Source organism: Scleropages formosus, chromosome 3 (genome assembly GCF_900964775.1).
Source record: "Scleropages formosus chromosome 3, fSclFor1.1, whole genome shotgun sequence".
In the NCBI taxonomy this organism is placed as follows: domain Eukaryota; kingdom Metazoa; phylum Chordata; class Actinopteri; order Osteoglossiformes; family Osteoglossidae; genus Scleropages; species Scleropages formosus.
In genome coordinates this window covers 25839363-25866409 of record NC_041808.1, presented here as the reverse complement: position 1 = coordinate 25866409, position 27047 = coordinate 25839363, and the positions used below count along the sequence as shown (strand labels likewise).

Below are 27047 nucleotides of genomic sequence, written 5' to 3'. Positions count from 1 at the left end.
AAATTGTTCCTTCTCTTGCTGTGATACATTCTGAAACGAGACTCAGTAAATTAAAGACTCTGTCAAGATATGAACTAATGATTGCTATGTAACTGCAAAATAAGTACAGCAATCCATCAATGTCTTGCAAAAAAAAAAAAAATCTCAGATGTAATTTTTTAACAGAAATGCGTAGAAAATGGGTCAGCAGTGCTGAAGGCTAAAATGAAAGTGTTTCTAATAACAGCGGCAGCTTGTCAAAGTGTCAGGGTGAGATTAGTGGATGCTGCCTCAGCGGTGCCTGCCACTCTCGCCTTTCTCTCCTGACAGGCGTCAAACACACCCAGGCACCGGCCGCGGGATTCCACCGAGAGAACAGGAAGGCAAGTGGAAAGCAACAGGAAGCAGACGGCGTGAGCCATGCTGTTCTCGTTGGCACCAGGCGTCGCATTAGAGAAAAACTGTGAACAAACCCTGGAATTTGAGACTTTTTCGTACAGTGGCTGGAAGGCGGCTGCCAGTTTAAACTTGTATGTTGTCCATCTGGCTGTCGGAGGGATCTGTGAGCAGGGAGCGGGAGCCTGATGGTCAAGGTGCTGTGTGTTGGTGAACCATAAAGGCCAGTAGAGTTCATCCTAGCATGACCGGGCGAATGGGGGAGGCGGCTGGTCATGTGATTAACCGATTACCCATCATTCCGATGGATCGCGTATGTGATTTTCCTCTGAGGAGAAAAAGAACGTATGATTATGATGCCACGTTGGAAGAGGCCACTCCACCTTTAATGACATGCCCATACCAAATCTGCATTTATAAAATAGTTTTATGGTACTATTAAAAGTTTTACTTCAAATGAAGGGATTTTAATAGTCGGTGCATTTTACTCAGTTCATCTAGTTGATGCCTTCAACCCAAGCAACTTACGATGAAGTACCTGTTCACAGTGCTGGGCAATTTTTACTGTCTCAGTTCAGGGTAAGTACTTTACTCAAGGGTACTGCAGCAGGAGGCAAGATTTGAACGCCGGTTCACAACTCCCACAGACAGCAGCTCAAACCACTTCACCAACTTTTCAACCAAACACTTGATAAGGAGTCATGATGATGATGATGATTGATAATGATGATGATGACGATGATCATGATGGAATGTTCTACCACGCCTTTGGTAACTTCAACTTCGAAAACACAATGTTTTTAGTACTGGTATGCAGCTGTCATATTCCCTCCACAAACACAGGCCAGACATGAGCAAATTTAAAGTTATAACCACAGACTAAGGTGGTGCATGAAGTGTAAAGCTGCACGCCCCCATGACACTTCCTCGCTACCTTACCCACACTGCAAACCCCAGAGGCATGTGATTAATGCGCTCTCGTATCTCTGGCGAAGAAACAACGGAAGATCGGAAGATCCAAAAAAAAAAAAAAAAAAAAAAAGGAGCGAGAGCATTAACTGGGGAAACCTCCAGCCGGAAACGCAGGCGAGCTATAAATACGAGGCGTACATTTTTGGGTGCCAGGTTTTCACGGATGGCTATACATCAGCATCTGAATGCCACGCGAGAAGGAAGTGTGTTTCTTTGAGGAGCGATGAGGCTCTTAGGAGTGGGAGTGAATTAGGGAAGCCCGCTTTTCAGGCACTGTCAGCGGGAGGCTTCCCTGAGACGAAGCAGCTCACCCACCTTGCCTCAGCTGTCAGACATACTCCCTCAAACGGGCGGATTAAGCGCGCTGCCCTTCCTCTTCGTGCTCCTACAGCTTCCAGTCCCCCCAATACACCACAGAGGCCTCCCGTGGTTAGAACGACTCTCTAGTACACTTTGTCCTTCGTGAAGGTTTATTAATTTAGCCGACGCCATCGTTCACGGCAATTTGCAATGTCTGTTTTGTATGCGATGCTACTTTTTATTTCATGAGCTATAATACAGATATATATTAAACTTTGAAATCCCCCACGCTGTACGGGTAAGGTATGATACAGTAATTAATCACCCATTTATACAATATGAAACAATTTATTCTTGGCACTCTACCCTGAAGGTAGAAAGACAGACTCAGAGTACATTCACAAGGTTACAGACAAAGCAAAGGACAGACCATCACATGTAACGCATGCGGAAGAGACTTGATGTATGAAGTACAACATAAGCGAACTGTTAAGCTGGGTAAATACTTTTAAAAATAAAAGAAACCGTCATCAGCAGTGCACTTCATGATGACAGAGAGGCCATTTATACAGCGCGGTAATTTTTAGGGCATCAGTTCGGGCAAAGTTCCTTTCTCAAGGGTACTGCGGTAGGAGGTGGGATTCAAACCTGGAACCTGGAGCCATCACATTAAAAGGTGACAACCCAAAACACTCCTCTAGCTGCGGTCTTGGAAATAGCTCACTAATTTGCATGTCTCGGTCTCCGATTGTCCAGTAAAATATATTCCAACTTGCTTTCAATTTCACTTGCGCAAACTGATAGTTCCACTGACTTTATTCCAAATAGTCCTCGAAACAAACATTCCTACTTCCGGCATAGCTTTCTGTACGTGGCGGAGCACAGAAAACATCGCTGAAGTTCGAGTAGCAGAGCGAGCTGAATATTACATCTATGGAAATGGCATACAAATCAGTATGGACTGTATGGAAAATCAGATCAAAGTACATTTCTGTCTTACATTTACATAGTTCACACTGAACGCATGTACATTAGGAGAACCATTTCCCAGTGAATCACTCCTCACTTCCGTGAGGGCACCCCATTTCGCGCGAGGTTATTTGACAGTTCTTTGAATAATAAATCATACGCCGCACATCTGTCACAGGGCTTTTATCTAAGCCCCGAAAACATACTCTCCATATGGCTGCACAACAGCTTCTGTAGATACAGGGAAGGCTAATTGACAAAAATATCCCTAAAACATTTCAGGCTTCAAAAAGGACGCATCAAGTGTTAGTCATGTATTCTTCAATAGGAGACCTTGCTGGAACTATTATGTGACACTGCTGCAATAGCTAAGACACAGAGACTCATTCAGCCCACGTGGAGTTTTAGTGAAATTCCATTCAAATTCAAAAAATGCAAATGCCTTCCTCTGAAGCAATGTCTGATCAATACCACTCCCTCATGGATTTTGTGAAAGCGTTCCCATCTTACGCATTCACATTACACGGTTTTGTTCAATAAGTACATTCACCATGATGCGCTTATTTGTAAGAGACAACTTTTCCTCACAGTTTCATGCTGTTGCACAATATGAAAGTCAGAACTGTCTAGCATATTCCTTATGCGAGGAGGGACAAGGCATTAATAAATCAAGACATAAGGAATATTATACAAGGCTGCATACAGTTTACAGACTTTACAAAGCACACTTCAGTGTCCTGCTTAATGGATTAAATGGGAACGCAGCTATTGTAAGAAAAGTATTTTAAGTTTGCTACTGAGCAAAATTCCAGTTTCACTTTTTTAGAGTGATGTGGACTTTGAAAAATGCTTGCATGATAACTAAGAACAGCTAATATCTTTGATGTATAATTATGAAGCCAAAAATATGAATATGATCTGGACTACCCCAAAGGATGGAGACTTTAGATATTCTGCCTTCTACTAAAAGCAGTAACTATGGAAACCACTGGTTAGCACGGCACCACTTTCCGTCATGATACTAGCACTGATGGTAGTTAGAAGCATCCAAAAAAGCCCCGTACTTCTGCTAAGGTTATGTTAGGATTGCAGAGGGCATGAAGCACAAGTGGGGTATGGAGGAGGGTGAGGATGATAGATTTCAGAGCAAGGAGGGGTACAGGTCCTGGGCAACAGACAGACCAGCGGATAACTGCTCCACCCCCCAGGAGTAACCACAGGTGGCATTGTGGCACAGTGTGTAGTGCTGCTGCCTCACAGCACCTGGGTGGTGCAAGAGAATGTGGGTTTGATCCCTACTCAGTCTGTGTGGAGTTTGCATGTTCTCCTGGTGTCTTTGTGGGTCTCTTCAAGGTGCCCTAGTTCCCTCCCACAGTCCAAAGACATGCTGCTCATGTCCACCCATAGTGTGTAAGTGACAGAGTGAATGTGTGTGTGTTCCACTGATGTATGGATGAGTGACCCATTGTAAGCAGTGTCTTTAGTGGTGTAAGTCACCTTGGTGAATAAGGTGGGTAGGCTGATAACACTACATAGAGTTCATTAGAAGTTGCTTTGGAGAAAAGTGTATGCTTAACAAATAACTGTCTGGTTTTAAGGTTCTAACATTTCTGAATGCAAGTTCCCTCTGTCCCTCAGAGCTGCTGAATCCCTTTCAACATTCAGGAAGGTTGTCAGAATTTCTCTCCTAATACTTTTATTGCTCCAAAAGTTCTTGCATCACATCATTTGTTTTCTTCAAAGCGTCTTACAACGATTTCCCAATTTTTATAGTTGAATAATTTCTACCTTTATTAATTTAGAGTAACAGCCTTGATCAAGAGTAGTGCAACACAAGGGAATTGAATTGGCTTCAAACCCAGGTCCTCTGAGTGCAAAGGCAGCTGCTCAACCACAAAATCATCCATCCATTCGTCCGCTGTATAAATGTATAGATGATTATAGCTACTGTACTTCAGTACACAATTATGCACCTTTTTATGTTGTCTTTGTTAAAACTGTCAGCTAAATATTGCTTAATTGTTATTTTGTTCACTTCAGAGAAAAAAATCTGGTAAATGTATGTATTTTACTGTGTAGTATATTCTATTATGCAAAAAACAGGGTATGTCAGGGCACTTGGTCAGAGTTGCTGCCTTCGGGGCTGAAGCTTGCCGGTTCGACTCTCACCTACTGCTGTAGTACCCATGAGTTCGGGGCTTACCCTAAATTGCTGTAGTAAAGTTTCCCAGCTGTGCAAATAGGTTAAACGTTCTAGGCAGCTTAACCTCGTAAGCCGCTTTGGAGAGAAGCGCAAGCAATTCCTCTTTTGCATCATGAGTCCACTGTAATTTACAGTCAGAGTGCGCTGTGGATGTGGCTTACCTGTGACAGCTTTGGCGCAAAGTCATTTCACTTCACCTTCAAACAGAATTGTTCACGGCGGGAAAACAAAGGTTTCACAGCAAAACCACAGGCCACTGTCACTGTGGATGACAAGCGTATTGCAGAGGTACAAAAATGTTTGTGGACGTGCCGACGGCAACATGCTCCGGTTCTTCGTGAACAGAAGGCCTCGCTACGGCACGTTGTCATGGTAACAAGGCTTAGCAGAAACAATGAGCGCCACGCATTGAAGTCACGTGCCATCCTTGGAGGGGCGACTCAAGCCATCCCGTGTTTCACATGTCTAACTGGACTCCTGGCGACACGTGTTGTAGGTGTGATGGGGACAGTCTCGGACCTGCACCAGTCGGTTTGGAGAGAAAACCCTTTTGGCAACAGCCAATCATCTTGGGAATCGACAATTTAGGAAATAACGTATCTCAGTGAAATTACACCTGGCCCACAAGTTCAGGCACAATTGTAGTCTTGCTGTCAGGAAAAAGTTGTACATTTTTGCGTGGTGTGTGTTTAGGGTGGTATGCTTGCAAATAACTTGGATGCAGTGAAATATTTAACGTTACATTTCGCTCAAAATCCCATCAGGAGGGAAAAAAAAAAAAAAAAAAATGGTGATAGTAGTAAAATGACAGGAGGAAACTGCTGCAAACACACACACACACAGTCTGAACTGCTTGTCTCACACAGGGTCATAGGGAGCCAGAGCCTAACCCAGCAACACAGGGTGTAAGGCCAGAGAGGGGAGGGGACGCACGCAGGACGGGACGCCAGTCCGTCACAAAGCACCCCAAGCAGAACTTGAACCCCAGACCCACTGGAGAGCAGGACCCGGTCCAACCCGCTGTCCCCCCGCACCCCCCGTGCTACAAACACAAATCCTTCCAGTTCTTCATTTCCAAATGTATACTTCACCTCATCTATTAAGAGCTGTTAGAAAATAACTTTAAAAGTTACAATTTACCTTTTTTTAAAAACAGATAAATTTTTCTGACTACCCACTTTTTTTTTTATTATTTTTTTACTGAAAATTGGAAAATACATTTCAATTTACTGCCGGAACTGCTTTGTTAATAACTTGCCTCTTTTTAATAAACTGTGGCGGTGATGCATACCAAAATTTCCCAGACACTACCTGACTCTAGATTCTGAAATCAAATAGTGTGGATCTGGGATCTACCCAGCAGAAACATTTTTTAAATGCAGAGGGAATGATCAGGTGAATAAAACACATTGGGAACCAACAACAGAACAACGAGGGGGGTGACAGATGGTCATACTCTTACTCACCGTCTGCCACTTCTGGAACCTGACATCTTTGGTGTGGTAACGCACTCTTTATATTTAACACTATTGTCAAAGAACGGTCAGAAGACAAATGTGTTTAGCTGGGTAAAAAAACCATGCAAGGCATTGTTTGAAGAGCTGAGAGATTCTGAAATTATTAAACCATGGAACATACGCACGCTGCCTGAAACTGCTTGTCCCGAGCAGGATCACGGCGAGCCGGAGCCTAACCCGGCAACACAGGGCAGAGAGCCGGAGGGGACACACTCAGGATAGGACACCAGTCTGCCTCAAGGCGTCCCTAGCAGGGCTCAAACCCCAGACCCGCCAGAGAGCAGGACCCGGCCAAGCCCACTGCGCCACCGCAGAACTCATTTTGTATTATTATGTATTTGAATCCCCCATGGACTTAATGTTTGGTACCAGTCCAACCTTTATGTGGAAGGGATGCTGTTATTTCACATTCGATTCATTTACCTTCTCATCATTCCCATTTTTATTATACAGGGATCCATTTAAGAGCTGCAGAGAAACTGAAACCACATCTGGACACGAAGAACACTGGACATGATTGACGAACACCAAAACAGACCTTGTGATTGTTGTGGTGGTCTCTTTAATGACTGCCATATATCCCCAGAGCAAAGGTACATGACAAATGGAAATAAACAGGGGAAAAAAAAAAAAAAAACACATTGGGACAGTCACTGGTGCAACGGAACAGCGTAACTGATGACCCAAGCACAAAATGCTGGGCATCATGTACAAACCAGGCAAAAGACCCCACATTCCCACCCCTAACAAATGGAAAAAAAGAGAGGCTGCAGCCCAACTGAAGATCCTGACTGCCTCCCACTCTGGGTCTCTTTCACTATTGCTTGATTGTGCCTCCGTCGCCCTCGCTGACGAAGCGTTTACGCCCCCTGCTGGAGATAAAACCACCGGCTGAAGCAAGTGCAATAACAAGACGGTCGGTGAAGCTAAGGGATGTTTCGGGCATCACAGCATCGCTGCGCTGGCAGCAAGCGGACCCACCTGGAAGGGCACGCGTCACGTAGCTGTTTGGTGATGACCGACTCCTGGTAGCACAGGTCCACAAAGCTCTCCATGATGGTGTGGGCATGAGGGACATCCAGGTTGATCTCGGGGAGCTCATCATAAACTCTCTGGAAGCCCTACAAACAGTTGAATGTAACCATTTTAATGACGGGGGATGTGATTCTATGCCCACAGCTTCCTGTCAGCCAACAACACAGAGCTACTGAACACCAAGCTCCTGCCAAGAATGTTGTGTCTAAACAAGATGCTGAAAGCTGTTCTCTGGGCTTAGAAAATGTCCTTGGATTGATTTAAACAGCACTAGAACTGCTACTACTACTACTTCTTGGATACTGTTCTTGGCTGCTGCACCAACCCTGTTCATTTGGTCCAAAGTGATGAGTCCGGTTTCCCAGAATGCCTTGAGAAGCTTCACCATCATGGATATGGCAGACTCCCCTTTGGACTCCAGAACCATAACCACAGCCTGTAGAGTGAGAAACAAAGTATACCCACCGAAATTGCAGTCACCGCATGATGCAATAATCTACCAGCACTTAGAGCCATTGTCTTGAGTTTGAAGTCCTGGGGTCAAATACCCACTCCTACTGTAACACCATGACTATAAGTTAATTTAGACAAAAGCATCACCAAAATAATGGTTATTATTATTATTGTTATTATTATCAATACATCCAAAATCAATTTCCAAGCTTTAACTGCACATTTCGTAGTTTTAGCTAGTGCATTTTATACATATGCAGCAGTGAAAACTATTCAAACATATAAGGAAGTATATTACAACTTGCAATCTCCTACATTCCTTTATTCAAATTTAGGCCTCAAACATGGTGTGAAAGCTGCTTAGACAAATTAATTTAATGACAGGAAGGCCACACCTGCAATTAATATAAAAAAGTGGAATTTAATTTTCTGATTCGGCACACAGACATGTTTCAAATAACATCATCCTCAGTGTTGTTGTCATGATGTGCAGACATGGAAAATTATATTCCAGATTATAAAGTAGCTGGAGAGCAGGTTCTTCTTAATAAACTGAAAGGCCAATATGGTCAATAAACAAAGGGATTAACTTTTGATAATAAAGGGGGGGGCAGTGGGTTGGACCGGGTCCTGCTCTCCGGTGGGTCTAGGGTTCAAGTCCTGCTCGGGGTGCCTTGCGACGGACTGGCGTCCTGTCCTAGGTGTGTCCACTTCCCTTTCAGCTTTATGCCCTGAGTTGCCGGGTTAGGCTCTGGCTCCCCACGGCCCCGTATAGGACAAGCGGTTCAGAAAGTGTGCGTGCATGTGTTGACAATAAACAAGGAGGTAGGTATTTCAGAGTTACTTATTTTTACACATAAAGTAAACAGTGACAAAAACAGTGATTAAAAAATGAGGACCGTAACTGGAATTAAAAAAAATAAAAATTTTATAAAATGTTCTAGTTCATATTGAAGGAACGTTTCTAAAGATGTTTACAAAGTCAGCCTGACAACTTCAGTAATTTCACTTGGTGGAAAGGTGCCATTGAAGAATAAATTTCGTGAAATTGTAATAAACACATGGTGCCAGTAGCTGAAGGCTGAACCTTTTTGCAGAATAAACTGATTCAAACCAATCTGATTTAAATTTGGTTCTCATTGGAAAATCTGTCTTCAGGCTGTATGTTGTTTCTCCTGTATTATTATCGTCACATTATTACATGTGTAGTATATTAACTACACCAGCTGTGGCCAACATCAAAATGCAGACATTTATTACAAAATCAGTTGGGCTGATTAAGTCTTATTTATGGGTTCAGGACTTGTGCCTCAATGTGTAATGTGTGGAGCTTGTTTCCGCACAGTCATGTGCTTTCAAAGCACTGCACCATACCTCGTAGACAAGCTCGTGGTGGAAGTGAGGCACTTCGAGGTCTCTGAGGCAGCGCTCGGCCTCTGACACCTCACCTGAGATCAGGTACTCTTTCAGCAGTAGGTTCATCTGGAAAACAAATGCCTTTCAATGGTCAGAAGCAAAGAATGAAACCAACCCGACTTTCCAACTGCTTCCAGATCCAGCCCAAGTATGCGATACCTTAAATGACCATTAATCCAATTATCAGTGCAATGCAAAATTGCTAAAAGGGCAGGCAAAAATACATCCATTTTCACACAACAGATTTTTTTTGCTGGTTCTTGGTTACTTCAACAAAGGCAGTGATATCGTGCACTTTATTTCATTAGATCATGAATATATATATGAGCAAGATTAACAAAATGTCTCCAGAAAAAATTGGAATTTTGTAGTGTGGTTCATCTTGAGTGACATGTGTGTTATCTGGGAAGTGATTTTTTTCCCCCTAAACAAAACAATGTTCATTTGACAGAGTTTTTTACAGAATGAGCTCTCTGTCCTGCTCTCTACACGCCACCAGCCACTACCTCTTTGATAAGGTGCTTTACGGGCCTCAAGCCTCCGCCAACACCCCACACGTTGTCCAGTCGCACCATCTTTGTCTTCATGGACAGCAACACCGCAGCCCTGTCCAACGCAGCCCTGAGAGCAATCATGGGAACCAAGATACCAAAAGGGAATGGAAACAATCAACATTCGTGAATCAGGCAAGGAGCTAGTGACATAAAAATCTCCACATAGAGCCAAAATCCTGCATTCCCCCATGCCTTCTCCCCAACATCCCCCTCACCTGGCATGATCACAATCCACCTTGCCCTTATAGCAGTCAAGGAAGCCCATGGGGAGGGCGTGATCTGCAATGGCCCTTGCAATAAACTGGCCCAGCATCTGGAGGCAGGGAAAGAAGGAGCAGTTAGCCGTGAACAGCTAGCCGTGAACAGCAGCACCATCTCTCATCATCTCATCACAGAGCCAAGCTGAGCAGAATGAGGCAACTTCACACCATCTATTCATAATATCCTTCATGAACAGATTGCTGAGCAGTGACATCAATGGGACTCAAATGGTCTCAGTAACAGCATAGCAACGAGTGTGCTGTATGAGGGCAAGACGCACATAGAAACCAGACGTGGATGCGATCAGACTTTGCAAAAGAAACCCCAGAAAGGAGCTACGACTTCCCACTGTGTACTCTCTCTACTCCCAAATCCATTTTTACATTCAAGAAGATTCTCAAAACCCATCTCTTTCCGATCCATTTCTCTAGTGATCTCCTAACTGCCCCATAATCTTACATAAGATCATCTGTCACAATCAGTTTTTTTCCTATCAATTCTATAGGTAGCTACTCATGTAATGTGTGCCGGCAAAAGCAATGGTGGGATGTGGAAACAATAAAGTGGGGTACAATAAAATCTGAAGAAAGCTTAAATCACGACACCTGGAGCAGCAAGCAAACTTTTGTGTTGACGATGAAGACAAAGAAGTCATTGACAAATTCTCCCTCTTGGAATCAATAATCAACACGAAGGGATCTGGCAACTAGGAGACCCTCCAAAGACCAGTGCTTGTCAGAGCTGCAATTAAAAGTCTGGAAATGATCTTTAAAAGTGCTGATGTGTCCACAAGAACGAACATTAGAAGTGTTCAATGTTATTTTCTGCAGCACTATAGGGATGTGAAGGTTGGACTGAAAAAACACGACAGGAAGAACATGGATTAATTTGCACCGTGGTGCTGGAGGAGACACTTAAGGACGCTTGTGGACAACCAGGAAAACATGCAGACAGATAGTTAAATTAAGACAGAACTCTCATAAGAAGAACAAATGACAGGATTGAAATGATCACCTTGAGAATTAGATTGTCCTAAGAATGAATGTAACGCCTGGGAAAGTTGAACAAAGAGGAGGAGGATGAGCAGTGACCAGACGGGTGGACTAAACCGGTGACATTGGAGACACCCCTTTCAACACAAAGGACGCAAGTGACAAGTGAAGGACAGACATTTATGAAGATACAACTTATGTGGTCTCCAACAGTCACCCTCAAGTTAATGGCACTTAATAAAAACAAAGAGAAAACCATGTTCCTTTGTAGCCTCAGGCTAGCCGTGCAGTTACACCCCTTGAATGTAATCACTAAATCGCTTCGCAGAAGAGTCTGCTAAATGAATAAAAGTTACGTATGTTACCTGTGGGGCCTCGGGTGTGTCCAAGATGAGGTCCGGCAAGTCTGCAAGCATCTTGTCGAAGGCTCGCGCCATGTCCTTCTCTGTCAGCACCTTGCCCACCATATCGGAGAGCAGCCGCGAGGTCAGTTCCCGGTGGCTGGCCTTGCCCTCCAGGGACAGTGAAACGGCCAGCGAGGACACCGCGTACTTGTTGTGTCCCAGGTTCAGCCCCTCCAGCAGCATCTGATGGAGGACGCACACAACGTAACACACAGGCACAGATTCACACAGAAATGTTTAACCTGCAAGAGGCTGCTTTAATACAGGGCAGTAGGTAGCAGCGGCACAGCTGAGGACCACAAGGTCTCCATAATAACCCATTACACGATGTGTAAAATTTTCACTTTGCCTAAAACTTTGCCTTTGTGACAAAATTAGGCAAGAAATGAATCAAAGGCCCTCATATAGGTTATGAGAAGAGATAAATGAATCATTTCCCAATGAATAAAGACCACATCAAAGGAAGTCTAGGAGCCTAATTTATGCATCTCAGTTATTTTGCTACAGTGGCTCTGGGACCACATGTTCGTGGGGGAGGAAAAAGAAATGGTAATTTTGCAGCAACACCCACCAAGTCAAACTGCGGCGTACAAAGAAACTTTGAGAGGAGCGAACAATGGCTTCAGTGGGTAATGAAGGCATGACAGCACAACTGCCTGGGAACCAGAGGATGAGGACAGGAACATGAAGAAGGCAACATTGTCTTGCACCTGCACATCTGCATGTCCACTTATAGTACCGGTCAGAAATGCGAGAATACTTTAGCAACATGGGCAGTACCTGCAGGTGGCAAACTGGAGGCAAGAGTGAAAATGCAGCGCACAAGTGTTCTACATCTCTGGGAGCCGGAAAGAGACTTCCTCATCAAACTTGGTGACCGAACACCTTGTGAGAAAACCAGTCTGCAGCAAGTTCATTCACACTTTCGACCGGTACTGTATTAGACACCGTCTTGACAGAACAGTAGCGCGACTAGTAACACGACGTGGAGGCAAGGGATGCAAGAATAAAACCACAGCAAGTGATGTAGTGCATTAGGACAGACTTATAGCGCAAATGTCACGTATTTGAACCCCAGCAGGGGTTCTGACATAGTTCCGGTCTCAGGAGACCTTGTGCAAAACACCCTAAGGGATCTACACTGAGGCTGTTACTTAATAAACTGAAATTAATTTAGCAGTACCTTTGGAAAGGGTGCATGACCTGAAATGTCCATTAAAGAATTCAAACATTGGTATGACAAGATACCAAATGACCGAAGAGGGATGATGGAGCTGGCGCGCCTCTTTGGAAAAGCAGACAGGAATCGCCCCGGTGCTGCACCTCACCTGCACCTCCTTGGTGTCCCCGTGCTCAAAATACTCCTGCACGATGGGGCTCACAGTCTTCTCCAGCTCCCGCTCATCCAGCTCCGGTGTCACCGTGGCGTACACTGTGTCCCCCTGCACGGCAAGCATAGATTAGTCACTCCACCTCAATGCCAGGACAAGCTGCCGTGCTTGGGCGTACACCCATGTCGCGGCCGTTTTGCGCACTCTCCGTATGGTTCCGTTTTGTCAAAGCGTATGCTGCCCTTGCGCACCGATTCAAGATGAATCAGATCCTCCGTGAGAAAATTAATGTGGAAACTGACAAACTGTCAAAGAATGAAAGATTTGTCTTGATTAACTGGTAGAGAGTGGGCGGCTCAGCTGTCAGCGCAGAAGTCACGCAAGCTTTCATGTTTATTTATTTATATACATTTTTGTTTCATTTTTTTGGTTTCAGCTTCATCATCCACCAAGAAAGACTTTTGGATGCAGAGACCGTGTTAGAAACACGGCAGGTGGCATACAGCGGTTAGAGCTGTTGCCTTGAACCCAAATCCTACCTCGTGCAGCGGTACCCTTGAGCAAGACACCTACCCTGAGTTGATACTGCAAAAATTACCGTTTTATAAATGGGCAGATCATTCGAAGTGTTTCAACAGTGCAAGTCACTTTGGAGGAAAGTGTCCGCTAAATACAAGCGGACGTGAACGGCAATTCTGCACAGAAAACAGAAGGCAACAGTTTGAGGGTTTAAAAAGGGAGCGGTAATTAGTAGTAAACTCTTGACAGCAGGCCAGCATTCAAACTGCCAGAACCCTGTACTCCGGAGGTGTGGTACGTACGCGGAGAGCAAGGTCCAGAACTGTGCTGCAAAACAGCTGCTGAAGTAAAACAATGAGAGGCGTGCCATGGTGACCTAGAGCTCCATCTGCGTACTCTGCTGCAGTCTGTCAGCTCAAGAATGAAGATCTCCTATGCTGTGCAGATAAAGAGTGGCACAGCGGTACGGCGGGTCGTGCCGGTGCCTCGCAGCTCCTGGGTAAAAACTGCGGTTGTTTTTCGGGAAACATGAAGGCGGTGACATCTGTATGACAGCTGCAGGAGCTCGGTTTTGTGTCAGGCACCATGCTGCTAAACCTCTGAAGGCACGAAGAATGAGATGACTCAACAATATGACTCTCATGCTATCACATAATTTGGCACCCAAAGGTTTAATGTAAGTGAAAAATTGTGTATTTCCACAATGAACTAACATATGTGAGCGATTTCAACTTAAATCACTTCGCTCAGGCATAATGACTGTCACCTTGTAGACCTCTGGACGCCTGGACAGCACAGACGGGCTACGGACCACACTTCAAGAACCGTTGGCTTGACCATCAACACACTACGCTACGCAGGGTAAAAGAAAGAGGAACCGGCTGCAACGGCGAGAAGTGGAAAGGGAGCGTACTGTAGTTTACCGTACTAAAGAGTTCTTACACCAAGGTTCCTCTGCAAGTCTACTTCATCGCTCAGCTGTGGAAAATCATCTGCATGTGAGGAGCACTCACACTCAGACACTCTCATCTTAGAGCTCAGTGGATGATCTTGTAACACAGCCCTGACTTAGCGGTGGGCTAATTCTTCATTCTCTCACCTGAGAGGACTCGTCGTAGTTAGGGTCTTTGGCATCTGGCTCTTCCATCTCGTACACCATCCCAGCAGCTCCCCAAACCCCTTTACCGCCAGCGCCACCTGTGTGGGAAGCAGGACTATGTCAGCTCCTCAATGTGCAATGCCACCTTCTCGCATCACAAGTTCAACCGTCCAGCATCAGAGACATTAAACAACTGCTCTGTGATCACCCGCTAAGTTACAGTGGGGAGAATATAACAGAACGTCTTGGAAAAATTTAAGTTCACAATCTTATATGCTGGTGCCTCAATTTACAAATACAGTTGAGACTGGGAGTCTGTTCAGAAATGGATTTGCTTGTAATGCCAAAGTCACGAAGTCACTGTCAATACAAGCTCAATAACACACACGTCACTGTTCTTAACAAAGGAACAGATTCTACAAAATCCTCAAATCTATGATAAATAAAAAACAGTGGGTGTCAATTCACGGGGTGCAGCGGCGCAGCAGGTTTGGCCAGGTCCTGCTCTCCGCGGGGTTCGAGTCCTGCTCGGGGTGCCTTGCGGAGGACTGGCGTCCCATCCTGGGTGTGTCCCCTCCAGCCTCGCGCCCTGTGTTGCCAGGTTGGACTCCGGCTCGCCCCGACCCCTCTTGGGACAAGCGGTCTCAGACAATGTGTGTGTATCAATTCCATCCATTCATTGTCAAAACCCACTTGTTCAGTGCAGAACCACAGTAGTCAAGAACTATGGGAGAGCTGGTAGTGTAGTGGTTAGAAGTGCTGCCTTTAAATCCAAAGGTTACAGGTTTGATCCTCAGCTCTAGCTACAGTAGCCTTGAACAAGGTACTTACCCTAAATTGCTCCAGTAAAATTACCCAGCTGTGTAAGCAGGTAACAAATTTTTAACTTATAATAACCGTTACCTTAACATTATAAGTAACTTCGGAGAAAAGCATCAGCTAAATGAATAAATGTAAATAAGAGGCAAGGAGGATATCCTGGACATGATGCCACTACACTGCAGTGTAACACTTATTTATTAACTTAAAACTACATTAAAATAAAAACACACACACACACACCGACTGAAGCTGCTTGTCCTGAGCAGGGTCACGGAGAACCGGAACCTAACCCGGCAACACAGGGAGCAAGGCTGGAGCGGGAGGAGACACACCCAGGACGGGACGCCAGGCCGTCGCAGGGTAAAATTAAAACCAGTTTCCTTGTTTATATTTGGTTGTTTTAACCTCCACACCTTTCTGCTGAATGCTGCTAACAGATTAAACATGTGCATATCCAGTGTTTGTAAACCTCAAGCCACTATGTCATCTACATATCAATAAAATCTTAATAAAGACATCCTTCAATTTATTTAGCGGCAACATTCTGCAAATACGTTATGCTTAGGTACAGTAAATATAAACGATGAAGTTTGCAAGCCTTTTCATTTTAACCTTATCAACTCTGAGATACCGAAAAATTAATTAAAATGACTGAAGATAAAAATGCATTCTTTCCACAAAACCCTAGTCAATACTAATTGTTGATTGATGCACCTCATAAACACGTGCAACGTTCCTCATCCTGATACTGATCACCAACGCCGGGAAACACCAGACAGGAGCTGTAAAAACTGCATAAACACGTGGAACAAAGGTGGTCCTACACTCAGATTGAGTTTCCATTCTGTGTGCGTTTTGCTGCCAAGTAATGGCTGCACATGGAAACGCATCATCGTCGCTCCACGACAGACCAAAATTTTAGGAAAATGAAAGGTGATGAAAATGCTTTTAAGGGAAATAAATAAACCCATCGATGTCCGCATGTATGAAAATCTGTAACTGAAGTGTTTAAGGAACCAGCGCATAGTCTGTGAAATCCAATTTCAAAACTGAAGGAACCGACAGAGAATACGGGTATGTTTTATTCTTCAGAATTTCTTTAGATGGAAGATGAGGGTTCTGCATGATGTTTTGTTCCCGTACCGCGTTTCCCACGTTGCGGAAGGTGCGTGGAATACGGGCAGAGGGTAACGCGCACCTTTCTTAGGCAGGCCACGGCCTTTGCCCATTCTGGACTTGCGATCGCCAGCATTGGTCTTGCCCTTGGGGCTGGTGGGGTCGCCCCCCAGATCGGCTCCGTTGTCCGACAGAGACTCGCGGGTGGAGTCGCGCGATGACGTCCGGCGCACGCGTCGCTTGGCTTTGGCCTTCAGCCGTGCCTCGTGAAGGGCCTTCTCCTGAGGAGTCCAGCTCCCATTCACCTCCACATCATTCAGCAGGCCCTCCTCATCACCATCCATGTCCTCAGAGGAGAATGCCCCTATTAATACATGCACAGAAACACAAACACATGATAATATTTGGTCAGTTTTACACTTTTGGAAATGAAGAAGTCATTTAAAAAAAAAAAAACATTAGCAAACCAAAAAATCCTGAAAACAAAAAGTCTCCGTGTTGGAGGTCCAAAAATTCTGAGGATTAAATTAATATACCTGGAGCTGTTCTGCAGTCACTTATTGAAAACCTGAGGGACTTTAATACAGAAACAAAACAACGCAAAGCAGCACAGTCCAAAGAAAACAGGACAATTTCACCAGGAAGTCTGATGAACCTGGAAAATCACTAATCATTATGTTGTAGGAGGGGCAGCAAGTGACATGGTGGTTAGAGCTGCTGCTTTCAACTCAGAGGACGCAATCCTAGCCTTGAGCGAGGTACTTCTTCTGAATTCACACCATACAAATTACTCAGCTGTACAAACTGATAAATCATTGCAAATAGCCGAACATTATAAGTCACTTTGGAGAAATGTGTCAGCTAAATGAGCAGAAGGTATGCAGGATGACCAAAGAGGGGAAATTAAAAGGAGCCAATAAATCTAAACCAAATTCTCCCATTATTTCCATGAACTCAAGGCTCCTTAAGCTACAATATTTAACTCTTTTATATGTACAAAATCCCAATATTCCTCTTCATCTCAGGAAATTAAAGCTTATATTGTCAAAGCATTCTACCAAAACAAAATTCCTAAAGATATGGCAGTAGTGCCTTTATGACGAAAATGTGGTGGATAAGGTGTGTTCGATCCCCCCTCAGCCCGTGTGGAGTTTGCATGTTCTCCCCGTGTCTGCGTTGGTTTCCTCCGGGTGCTCCAGTTTCCTCCCACACTCCAAAGACATGCTGTTCAGGTTCCCCCATAGTGTGTGAGTGTCACGGAGTGAGTGTGTTTCACTGATGCGTGGATGAGTGACCCAGTGTAAGTAGTGTATCTTGCAGTGTAAGTCACCGCGGTGAATAAAGTGTGTGGGCTGGTAACACTACATAGAGTTCATTGGAAGTCGCTTTTGAGAAGAGCGTCTGCTAAGTAAATAAATGTAAATAAATGTAATCTTCAAGCAAATACACAATGACTGTTACATCTGTACAAAGAAAGGCTGGAAAAAGCACCCGTGATGAACAACACCTACTATTATAATGTCACGGAGACTCTGCTACATTCATTATTAGCACTTTTGTTTTTTTTATTGGCACAGGACACACATATAAAAGAAGTCCAGAATATTTTGTCAGCGATGTTATGACTTTAAAAAGACGGTCCACGTACGGCTCGAAAAATAAACGAAGCAGGAAAACAGATCAAGCAGTTACTTCAATATTTGTCATCATAAAGCCAGATTTGTTGATTACAGCATGAGTATAACAACGCAGAATCTGACGTGTGACCAAGACCATTTGCTCAGTGTGCTAAATAAAAAATTCTGATAAAAATAAACCCAGTCTGGAGGCGAAGCACCAGGGCACAACTCCTTTACTTTCAGAAAATATAAAATCGAACTGCCAGAGGACTGCTGTAAGAAAAATATCATTACATTCATGTCATAATGGACCATGCACTGTCCCATACTGAACAGGATTAAAATGGTCTTCATTTCCCAGAAGACACAGGCATGCAGGACAAACACCGGGTGCACAGTGCCACAGAGAGTAGTGCTGCTGCCTCACAGTGCCTGGGTGGCGTGAGAGAACGTGGGTTTGATCCCCACTCAGTCTGTGTGGAGTTTGCATGTTCTCCCCATGTCTGTGTGGGTTTCCTCAGAGTGCTCTGGTTTCCTCCCACAGTGCAAAGACATGCTGTTCAGGTTCCCCCATAGTGTGTAAGCGACAGAGAGAGTGTGTTCCACTGATGGATGGATGGATGAATGAGTGACCCAGTGTAAGTAGTGTATCTAGCAGTGTAAGTCACCACGGTGAATAAGGTTTGTGGGCTGGTAACACTACACAGTAGCCATTGTAAGTCGCTTCAGAGAAAAGTGTCTGCTAAATAAATTAACGTAACAAACATTTATTTTGGTCGGGCTTGTCAACAGGAACAGCAAACTTAAAAGACAATGCAGTGCACATTTGTTAAATCTAACCCTGAGGAGGTTTCATTCATTTCTTCTCTCAGGACAGAAATGAGGTCAACAGGCTGCAAAATGGTTAGAGCTGCTGACACCTTGTACTTGAAGGACCCAGGTTCAAATCCCACCTCCTGCTATAGCACCCTTGATCAAGGTACTTACCCTGAATTTATGCAGTAAAAATTAACCAGCTGTATAAAATGGGTAAATAACTGCAAGCAGCTTAAATAAGTTGGTTTGAGAAAAGTGTCTAACACATAAATGTAAACAGCAACAGTAGTGAGCAGTGGTGATTCCTGGACTTTTATTGGCATGAAAATGTCAAAATTTGTCCATTTCCACCAAACGTGATTTAATTAAACCAGAACAACTGTTTGAAAAACTCCCATCAGTGGACAGTCATCTTCTTGCATTCACCGCTTAAATCAATACATGTAAAAACTGTATATCTCGTGCTTTTCTCCAAATCAACTCATCATGATTAACCGTTTATATAGCTTGGAAATGTCTCAGGAGCAATTCAGGGTAAGTACCTTGATGAAGGGCGCTACAGCAGGAGGTGGGACTCAACTCCAGGTATTTCCATTGCAAGGCAGCAGGATCTAACCACTACACAATTTGCTGCCCCATGGTTTGACTGGTCTTTCACACCATAACAGGTAACTTCTGTCCAGAGCTCCACCCACAGTCATGGGGGGTTTACCAATGAGCCAATCCCATGCTCATCTCAAACAGACGGGGGACTCTCCTGGACTGCCCTGCAAAGGGATGCACCGCATATGACAGGGTGGGGGGGTGGGGGCTGTATGGTCATCTGACCGCTCTTGGCTACCCCCCTTTCTTGGAAAGTAACAGCGATCTTCTCTTCTGCTGGTGTCATATGAAGAGCAGCAGGAATGGCTGTCCCTGTATGGTACGCAAGACACCCTTGACCACCACCACGTATGTGCTTCCACCCCAGTCTTACCACACCCAGAAATACCCATGTGACTCAGTCCACAGATGTCTTGTCACTGATTCATATAAACATAAACCTTTTCATTATACAACAGGCTATTTATTATTTATTTATTATGGACCGGGTCCTGCTCTCCGGTGGGTCTGGGGTTCGAGTCCCGCTTGGGGTGCCTTGCGATGGACTGGCGTCCCGTCCTGGGTGTGTCCCCTCCCCCTCCGGCCTTCCGCCCCGTGTTGCCGGGTAGGCTCCGGTTCCCCGCGACCCCGTATGGGACAAGTGGTTCAGAAATGTGAAAGTACATCTCCATCTTATCTGTGGTATTGGGATATTTTTACAGGCGTTTTATTCACTGCCTACAAAGTATTTCACTCTGCCAAAGGGTGCAGATGCTAAGAAAACTAACTACTGTATATAGATACTCAACCCATCACATCAATTACAGTAAATCTACCTCATAGCTAAAATAGCAGAATAAATGCAAACTGAGAAAGAAACTGCACAAACATGTATATGCAGCTTTCAAAACACAAATACCCTTAAACTTTCAAAAATAAATTGTATCTCTTGTGGTTTATAAGATGGAAGTACAAAAGGACACTCCAAAATGATTCACTCTCATGCATAATTCACAGTACCAGCTGAATCTGAATAAATGACAGAGTTCAATAATTCTTGCTACCAATATGTTGATGTCATCATATTGTCATAAATGTAAAAAATACCTTTCATTTTGGTACAAAATACCTTTTATTTTACCCTTGCTGTGGGTTCTGTATCATTTGGTAACAGCCCAGACAGCAAAGTAAAAGAACAAATTATATGAACATAACATAACCAAAACTCACAGCCTCAAAGATGCATTAATTAGCCTTCAAGCAGATTTGAGGGCAAAGCATGAGTTCAACAATGAACACTCACCTCATTGACAATCCTCCTGAGACCCAGCCATTCATTTTCGTCCACTCTAGAGGACATGTATTTTCAATTATCTCCCTAACAGCACAAGCTACAAGGCTGAACCCTAATCCAGCCTACAAAAGACATGCCGTGATTTTAATAATACCGTGTTTTGAAGTGGGATATGGGTAACTTCCTTGATACCTTAGAAACAGGCAAAAACTTTTTTTTGGATCTGAAGAGGATACAGTCCATTACAGGCATGTATGTACAATATCATTAACCATAAAGATAACTATATAACTATATGATAACAACTATATGATAAAACTGACAATAAGCTGTTTAAATATGAAACTGGCTGGCTAGGGGGGAAAAAAACACCCCAAACTTTAGTAGCTAAAGTGTTGGGACAGCTGGTAGCATAGGGGTCAGAGGTGAGATAAATGTAAATATATGTAAGGGGCACAGTGGTGCAGCGGGTTTGGCTGGGTCCCGCTCTCTGGCGGGTCTGGGGTTCAAGTCATTCTTGGGGTGCCCTGTGGTGGCCTGGCATCCCGTCCTGGGTTTGTCCCCTCCCCTTCTGGCACTGTGCCATGTTGCTGGGTTAGGCTCTGGCTAACCGTGACCCCACCCGGGACGAGCGGTGTGTGTGCGGGTGTATGTAACAGCTACTGCCTTTAAACCCAAAAGTTGCAGGTCTGATCACCACCTCTGGCTGTAGTACCCTTGAGCAAGGTACTTACCCTAAATTGCTCTAGTAAAATAACCCAGCTGTATAAATGAGTAATTGTAGGTTGAGTAACATTGTAAATCACTTTAGAGAAAAGTGTCGACTAAATGAATAAATATAATTAAGTAGCCCCCCATGTTTCAAGTCAAAAAGGACAGCTGGTAGCATAGTGGTTAGAGCTGCTGCCTTTAGATCTAAAGGTTGCATGTTCAATCCCCACCTCTGGCTGTAGTACCCTTGAGCAAGGTACTTACCCTGAAGTGCTCCACTAAAAATTACCAAGATGGGTAAATAATTGTATGCTTCTAGTAATTGTGACCATTATGCTACCAGCTGTCCCAACATTGTTTAAAGAAAAGCTTCTGCTAAATGAATGGATGTATGTCATATCAACATACACAGAAAGAAAAAAATTGCGAGAACAAGATCCATCCAGGGCCCTGCAACAGTGTATGACTACATATGTAGCTCCAAAGTGTTAATGAAGATGCAGTGATGTGTAGTGGAGGGCAGCCCACATACCCAAAGTCCTGTGTGTTACCCTATAAACAGTCTCGCTCTGCAATTTTTAACCCCAGAAGTGCTGGTTTCAGGCCTCTCCTTAAATCTCAGCTCTCCAAAATCCCAGATCACATTCCACAGCCACACAGCTGAGCACTGGCATGCCAAAGAATTTTACTCATGCCAAATGCATATGAGTAGAGGGGCGCAGCTGGCCACCATCCCAGCCAAGAGTCTAAATCATCAAAGCAGGACAGGCCAATATCTTTTGTAGAAGTCAGATTTGTACCTGGACCCAAAAGTAGTAGAACCATTTCTGTTAAAAACTTATTTTCTTCCTTCTGAAGCAGATACAAGAAGTTCCCACCAGTGCAAGATCTGATCCTTTGCTATACCACAAGCAGACTGCTACTCTCTCCCACCCATGCCCGCTGGTCCCATGCACGAGAGGTCCAAAAGCACAAAGGTTTTCAGCTCTGGCTCCAGTGTGGTGAAATAACCTCCTGCTATCATTCAGAACTGTTGAATCTCTCCACATTCAAGAAGGGTGTTCAAACACATCTTTCAGAGCCACTCCTATGTGCTCAAACATGTACTATGTAATCTGTTTAATTAAAAAAATCTATATGCCAATACTTGTGTAACATATACTGTACTGGTTTATGCAGTAGCATGTGAAATATCTATTGAAGAATTCAGTCCCTGTATCCAATTTCTCTGTTGGTGTAACACGATTCTGTAATGTTTTCTGAGATACACATTGTTTTGGAGGAAAGAGTCTGCCAACATTGTAAATCACTGCTGCTAGTGCTGTATTTGTATGTAAATGTTCATGTACCTTTTTCTTTAAAAAAAAAAAAAAAAAAAAACTGTAGGAAGGTACTCAGGATTAGTCAATCCTGAGTTTTATGCACCTACTCCTGCGATGAAAATCGGTGCATAAAGTGGAAAGAAACAAACTAGCTTTACTGAAGACGCACATGTCAGCAGGTATCTCTTTTTCCTAATCCAAATTTTATTGCTCCCAGATGTACATCACTTTGGAGAAAAGCATCTGTTAATTGAATAAATGTAAATTAATATATAGAAATAAGGGGGTGCGGTGGCGCAGTGGGTTGGACCACATTCCTGCTCTCCGGTGAGTCTGGGGTTTGAGTCCCGCTGGGGGTGCCTTGTGATGGACTGGCGTCCCGTCCTGGGTGTGTCCCCTCCCCCTGCGGCCTTACGGCCTGTGTTACCGGGTTGGCTCCGGTTCCCCGCGACCCTGTATGGGACAAGCGGTTCTGAAAATGCGTGTGTGTATATAGAAATAACTAATTAACCTAAACATTAATGAGTCCTTGCTCCTCCCATTCAAACTAATGTGATAATCATTTCAGTATTTAAAACTGTCTGTTGGTGATGTACTTGTGTTTACTATTGACTCTGTTGCACTGGAGGAAAATACTATGTATGTATTAAATGAATACATGTAAAAACACCAGACTTTTTTTTTTTTTTAGCAATTTTTCATAATTGTGCATTCTTAAGTACACTTTGCATGAGGAAGCAAGAAAGTAGTTTAAAAAAAAAAAAAAAAAAAAAACATGCGCTTGGCAGGTTGTTATTTCTCTCATTTCCTACACCGATGCAAACAGACGTTCCCCTCTTCTTCTGCAGTTAATCTTCAAAGAGCAGATGAGCGAACAACACCTACGCAGCACTCCCGGCTCAAATGCTTGCCTCCTAGCCTTGGAAAACCAAACAAAACAAGCAAGAGAAGCAGTCTGAAATATTATTTGCCTAAAGAGTGCAAAGAAAAATACACCACACTGGGATAACAGAGACTTTGCTTTGCTTGCCCCAACTACAATTTTAAAGGCCTTTTTTTTAAATAACAAGCAGCTGAGCTCAGACAACCCTCAAACAACATGATGCTGTCAGGAAAGAGAAATCTCATAAAAATGTACACCTTTTTATGCACAACACTTACTATTCAGTACAACAGCATTTTTAAACAGTTACGTATCCTACTTCCGCTTTCAGCCAACAGGTGTTCTTTTCGCTGTCTACTATGTCTTTCTGCCTGCAAAGCACACAGGACATTATACTTGTAACAATCTGTACTTAGTTTTGTTATAGATCTATTCATACTGACAATCTCAGACAATCACAACCATAAATTAAGGTAAATACATCAAAACTGAAATATCTCACACACACACACTTTCTGAACCGCTTGTCCCATACAGGGTCATGGGGAACCAGAGCCTAACCCAGCAACTCAGGGCACAAGGCTGGAGGGGGAGGGGACACACCCAGGATGGAATGCCAGTCCATCGCAAGGCACCCCAAGCAGGACTTGAACCCAAGACCCACTGTAGAGCAGGACCCGGTCCAACCCACCGCACCCCCACTGAAATACCAGATTGACTACATTATTATTATTTAGCTGCTTTCAAAAAACATTAAGCTACTTGCAATGACTTACCTATTTATACAGCATTGTCATTTCTTCTGTATTAATACAGCATAAGTACCTTGATCAAAGGTACTACAGCAGGAGGTAGGTATGAACCAGGGTTTTTTGAATGCAGGGCATGAACTCTAACCACTGCCCCAACTGCAGGTCCACTTGACACAAATTGCAGATAAGTCAGTCTACCCACAGATGACTCCCACAGTCACCACAACCATGGGAGAGGAGGCAGTTTACACAGGTGACTTCCCCAGCCACACACTCACAAGTTGCTAGAGAACAGTAGGGGACCATATTTCAATAAAGTTCTAAATAAATTCTAAGTCTTATTTCTACAATTAAAGGTTATGATGACAAAGTCATGGACTATGATCAACAAATACTTAAATTTTGGTAAAGCTAAGCAAATTTTTCAGCAACAATGAACAGTGCTTTCAGTCTTGCAAACCTACAGCATGATTGCTGCCCAAATGACAAAAGAGAAACATACTTGAAAAATGATTTCATATGGGATGGACTGGCAAAAGTATAAGGACTTAAAGGAGAAGTGTGGACACCAACAAACCTCTGAAGGCTCTGAGACCTCAACATTGTTCCAGCAGCTTCTGCTGTAATAAACTGCAATCCAAAGCAGTAGTACTGAGTTTTTTTTCTTTTTTTTTTCTCTCTCTGATGAGACACAGCTAAGAGGCAGCAGATGGCATACAGGTTAGAGCAACTGTCTTCTGCTCAAAAGTCCCATGTTCAAATACCACCTCCTGCTGCAGTACCCTTGATCAAGGTACTTAACCTGAATTGGTACAGTCAAATTACTTTGCTGTTTCGATGTGTAAATTGTTACACATAGCCAAACACTAAGTTGGCTTTGGAAAAGTGTCAGATAAGTACCTTTTTTAAAAAAGGACCATACAAAGTTAGTTACCTAAACATCTCTTTTAATACTATTACACGCTTACGCAGGTTACCGTAGCGGTAATTTACGCATGTTCCAAAATTTGCAATGGACATCAAAGCATCCATGCGGAATTTTGTGGACGGAGTCACTAAAAGATGGAATTATTCCAGGAATATTTAAATGATTAATGAAGGGGAATATATTTTTTCCTCCAAAGACATGGTGCATGATTTTCACACACCGTGGGAAAACTAGTAAAAAAACACTGATGTGATGGCAAAGGGTCCAGGTGAGGATGAGGTGCTACTAGCAGGTGGACCTGGCAGAGGGGCGGATGCCCAGGAGCCCTCCGATTGGCTGAGCTGCGCAGGCAACATAAACAACGACAGCACTTGACTTGCACCGCGTCACCAAGTCACACTGGATCAGCCTCAAAAATTACGTGCAAGTTGCGGGGCACCACGCTACATAGACTCACATTCAGCTGAAAAGGTATAATAATAATAGCTGAGTCTAAAAAAAAATGTTAAATTTTACAATAGCTTGCCTTGCTTAAAAACTGAAATGTGAAAAACGTTGAGATTTTTTAAAAATTAAATACCGCTAAATAATATTACGATGGATGGATGGGGGCGCGCGCGCGCGCGCGCACACACACACACACACACACACACACACACACACACACACACACACTTGCATTCCAGCAAACATAACCTGACACTTCAGAACCCCCACCCACTGTTACAAATAAGACTGGCAACGTAGTGACCGTTGCACGGCAGTAAATAAGCGCAAAACGTAGATAAATGCAACGCTGCGTGGGGAGAAAGAAAAAAAAAAAAAAAAAAGCGCACGAATTTAACCCTTGCTTGCACGCGCGCGAGCACATGGCAGAGCTTCTAGAAGTTACCACCTGAAAACAATGGGGTGCATCCGCGGCACGAGGCGCTGCACACTGACCGACTCCCGCCCCCTTCCTTCCATCCCCGTCCGCGCTCAGGAGAACCGAAGCGGGGTCGCGCGCTGCGTGTGTCGCGTGCGAGACGGCGGCGGAGGCTGACCTTCGTGCTGGGGCGCCACCACGGTCCACGCTTCCACCTCGGTCGCCATGATTTCCCTGGGCTGCAGCTTTCGGGGCTGTTCGCGCCGCACTCGCCTCGTCCCACCGCCTGGCTGCAACGAGTCGACAACACAAACGCACACATATAGAATAGATATACACACACGCACAGAGCAAAAGAGTTAAACGCGGCGACGTGCACAGAACGAGCGTCCCGCCATTCATTCCTCACGCACAGATGAGATGATCCTACTCAGCTACTCCTACCTTTGCGAACTCGCTGGAAAAATTCGATTATTAATGCACCATGTAAATCAACTGAACCACCCGTGTAACCGTGTGCACCGCCTAAGAGTTCTAAAATGGTCCGCGTGTGGCCGCAACTGGCTTTAAAACCGCACAAAAGGAAGAGAAAAAAATATTGAACCGTTTGCACGAACACAAAACCACCAGCAGCACAGCTCTGGACGTAAACAGATTCTGTTTTTAACTTTAGGATGAACAGCGAGTCACGTGGTGTAAAAGGGGGCGGGACCTCCGCTGTGTGGACCAATCAAATGTGCGCTCATGGCAGGCGGACGTCGCTGCTCATTTTTCACGTGTTGGTGGCAGTTTGTGCGGCTCATTGTCCTCCTGTCATTAACTTCAGCACAAAAGTTTTTTTCTTCTGTGCTGAAGTTAACAGCAATAATGTCAATACAACAAATGGAAAGCTTGTTTAACTAAAGAAATTTTGCACTATTTTTGGCAAACGCTGTCC

The 27047-nt window shown here is 44.1% G+C and overlaps 1 protein-coding gene across 2 annotated transcripts; it reads right to left on the bottom strand.

Annotated features, from left to right (window-relative positions):
- Positions 1–6872: 6872 nt before the first annotated feature.
- Positions 6873–26778, bottom strand: LOC108926169 (programmed cell death protein 4-like). 2 transcript variants are annotated; one of them, XM_018738725.2, is made up of 12 exons: positions 26555–26778; positions 26289–26400; positions 16421–16702; positions 14401–14498; positions 12780–12893; positions 11413–11634; positions 10010–10107; positions 9747–9861; positions 9199–9306; positions 7697–7807; positions 7318–7457; positions 6873–7208 (listed from the first exon to the last, which is right to left on the bottom strand). In XM_018738725.2, the coding sequence occupies exons 2-12, from the start codon at positions 26335–26337 to the stop codon at positions 7154–7156; spliced, it is 1392 nt and encodes a 463-aa protein (XP_018594241.1). In that variant the 5' UTR covers positions 26338–26400; positions 26555–26778; the 3' UTR covers positions 6873–7153. The 2 variants fall into 2 exon arrangements, with proteins under 2 accessions (XP_018594241.1, XP_018594242.1); XM_018738726.2 differs by having other exon boundaries at positions 6873–7205.
- Between the last annotated feature and the right edge of the window lie 269 nt (positions 26779–27047).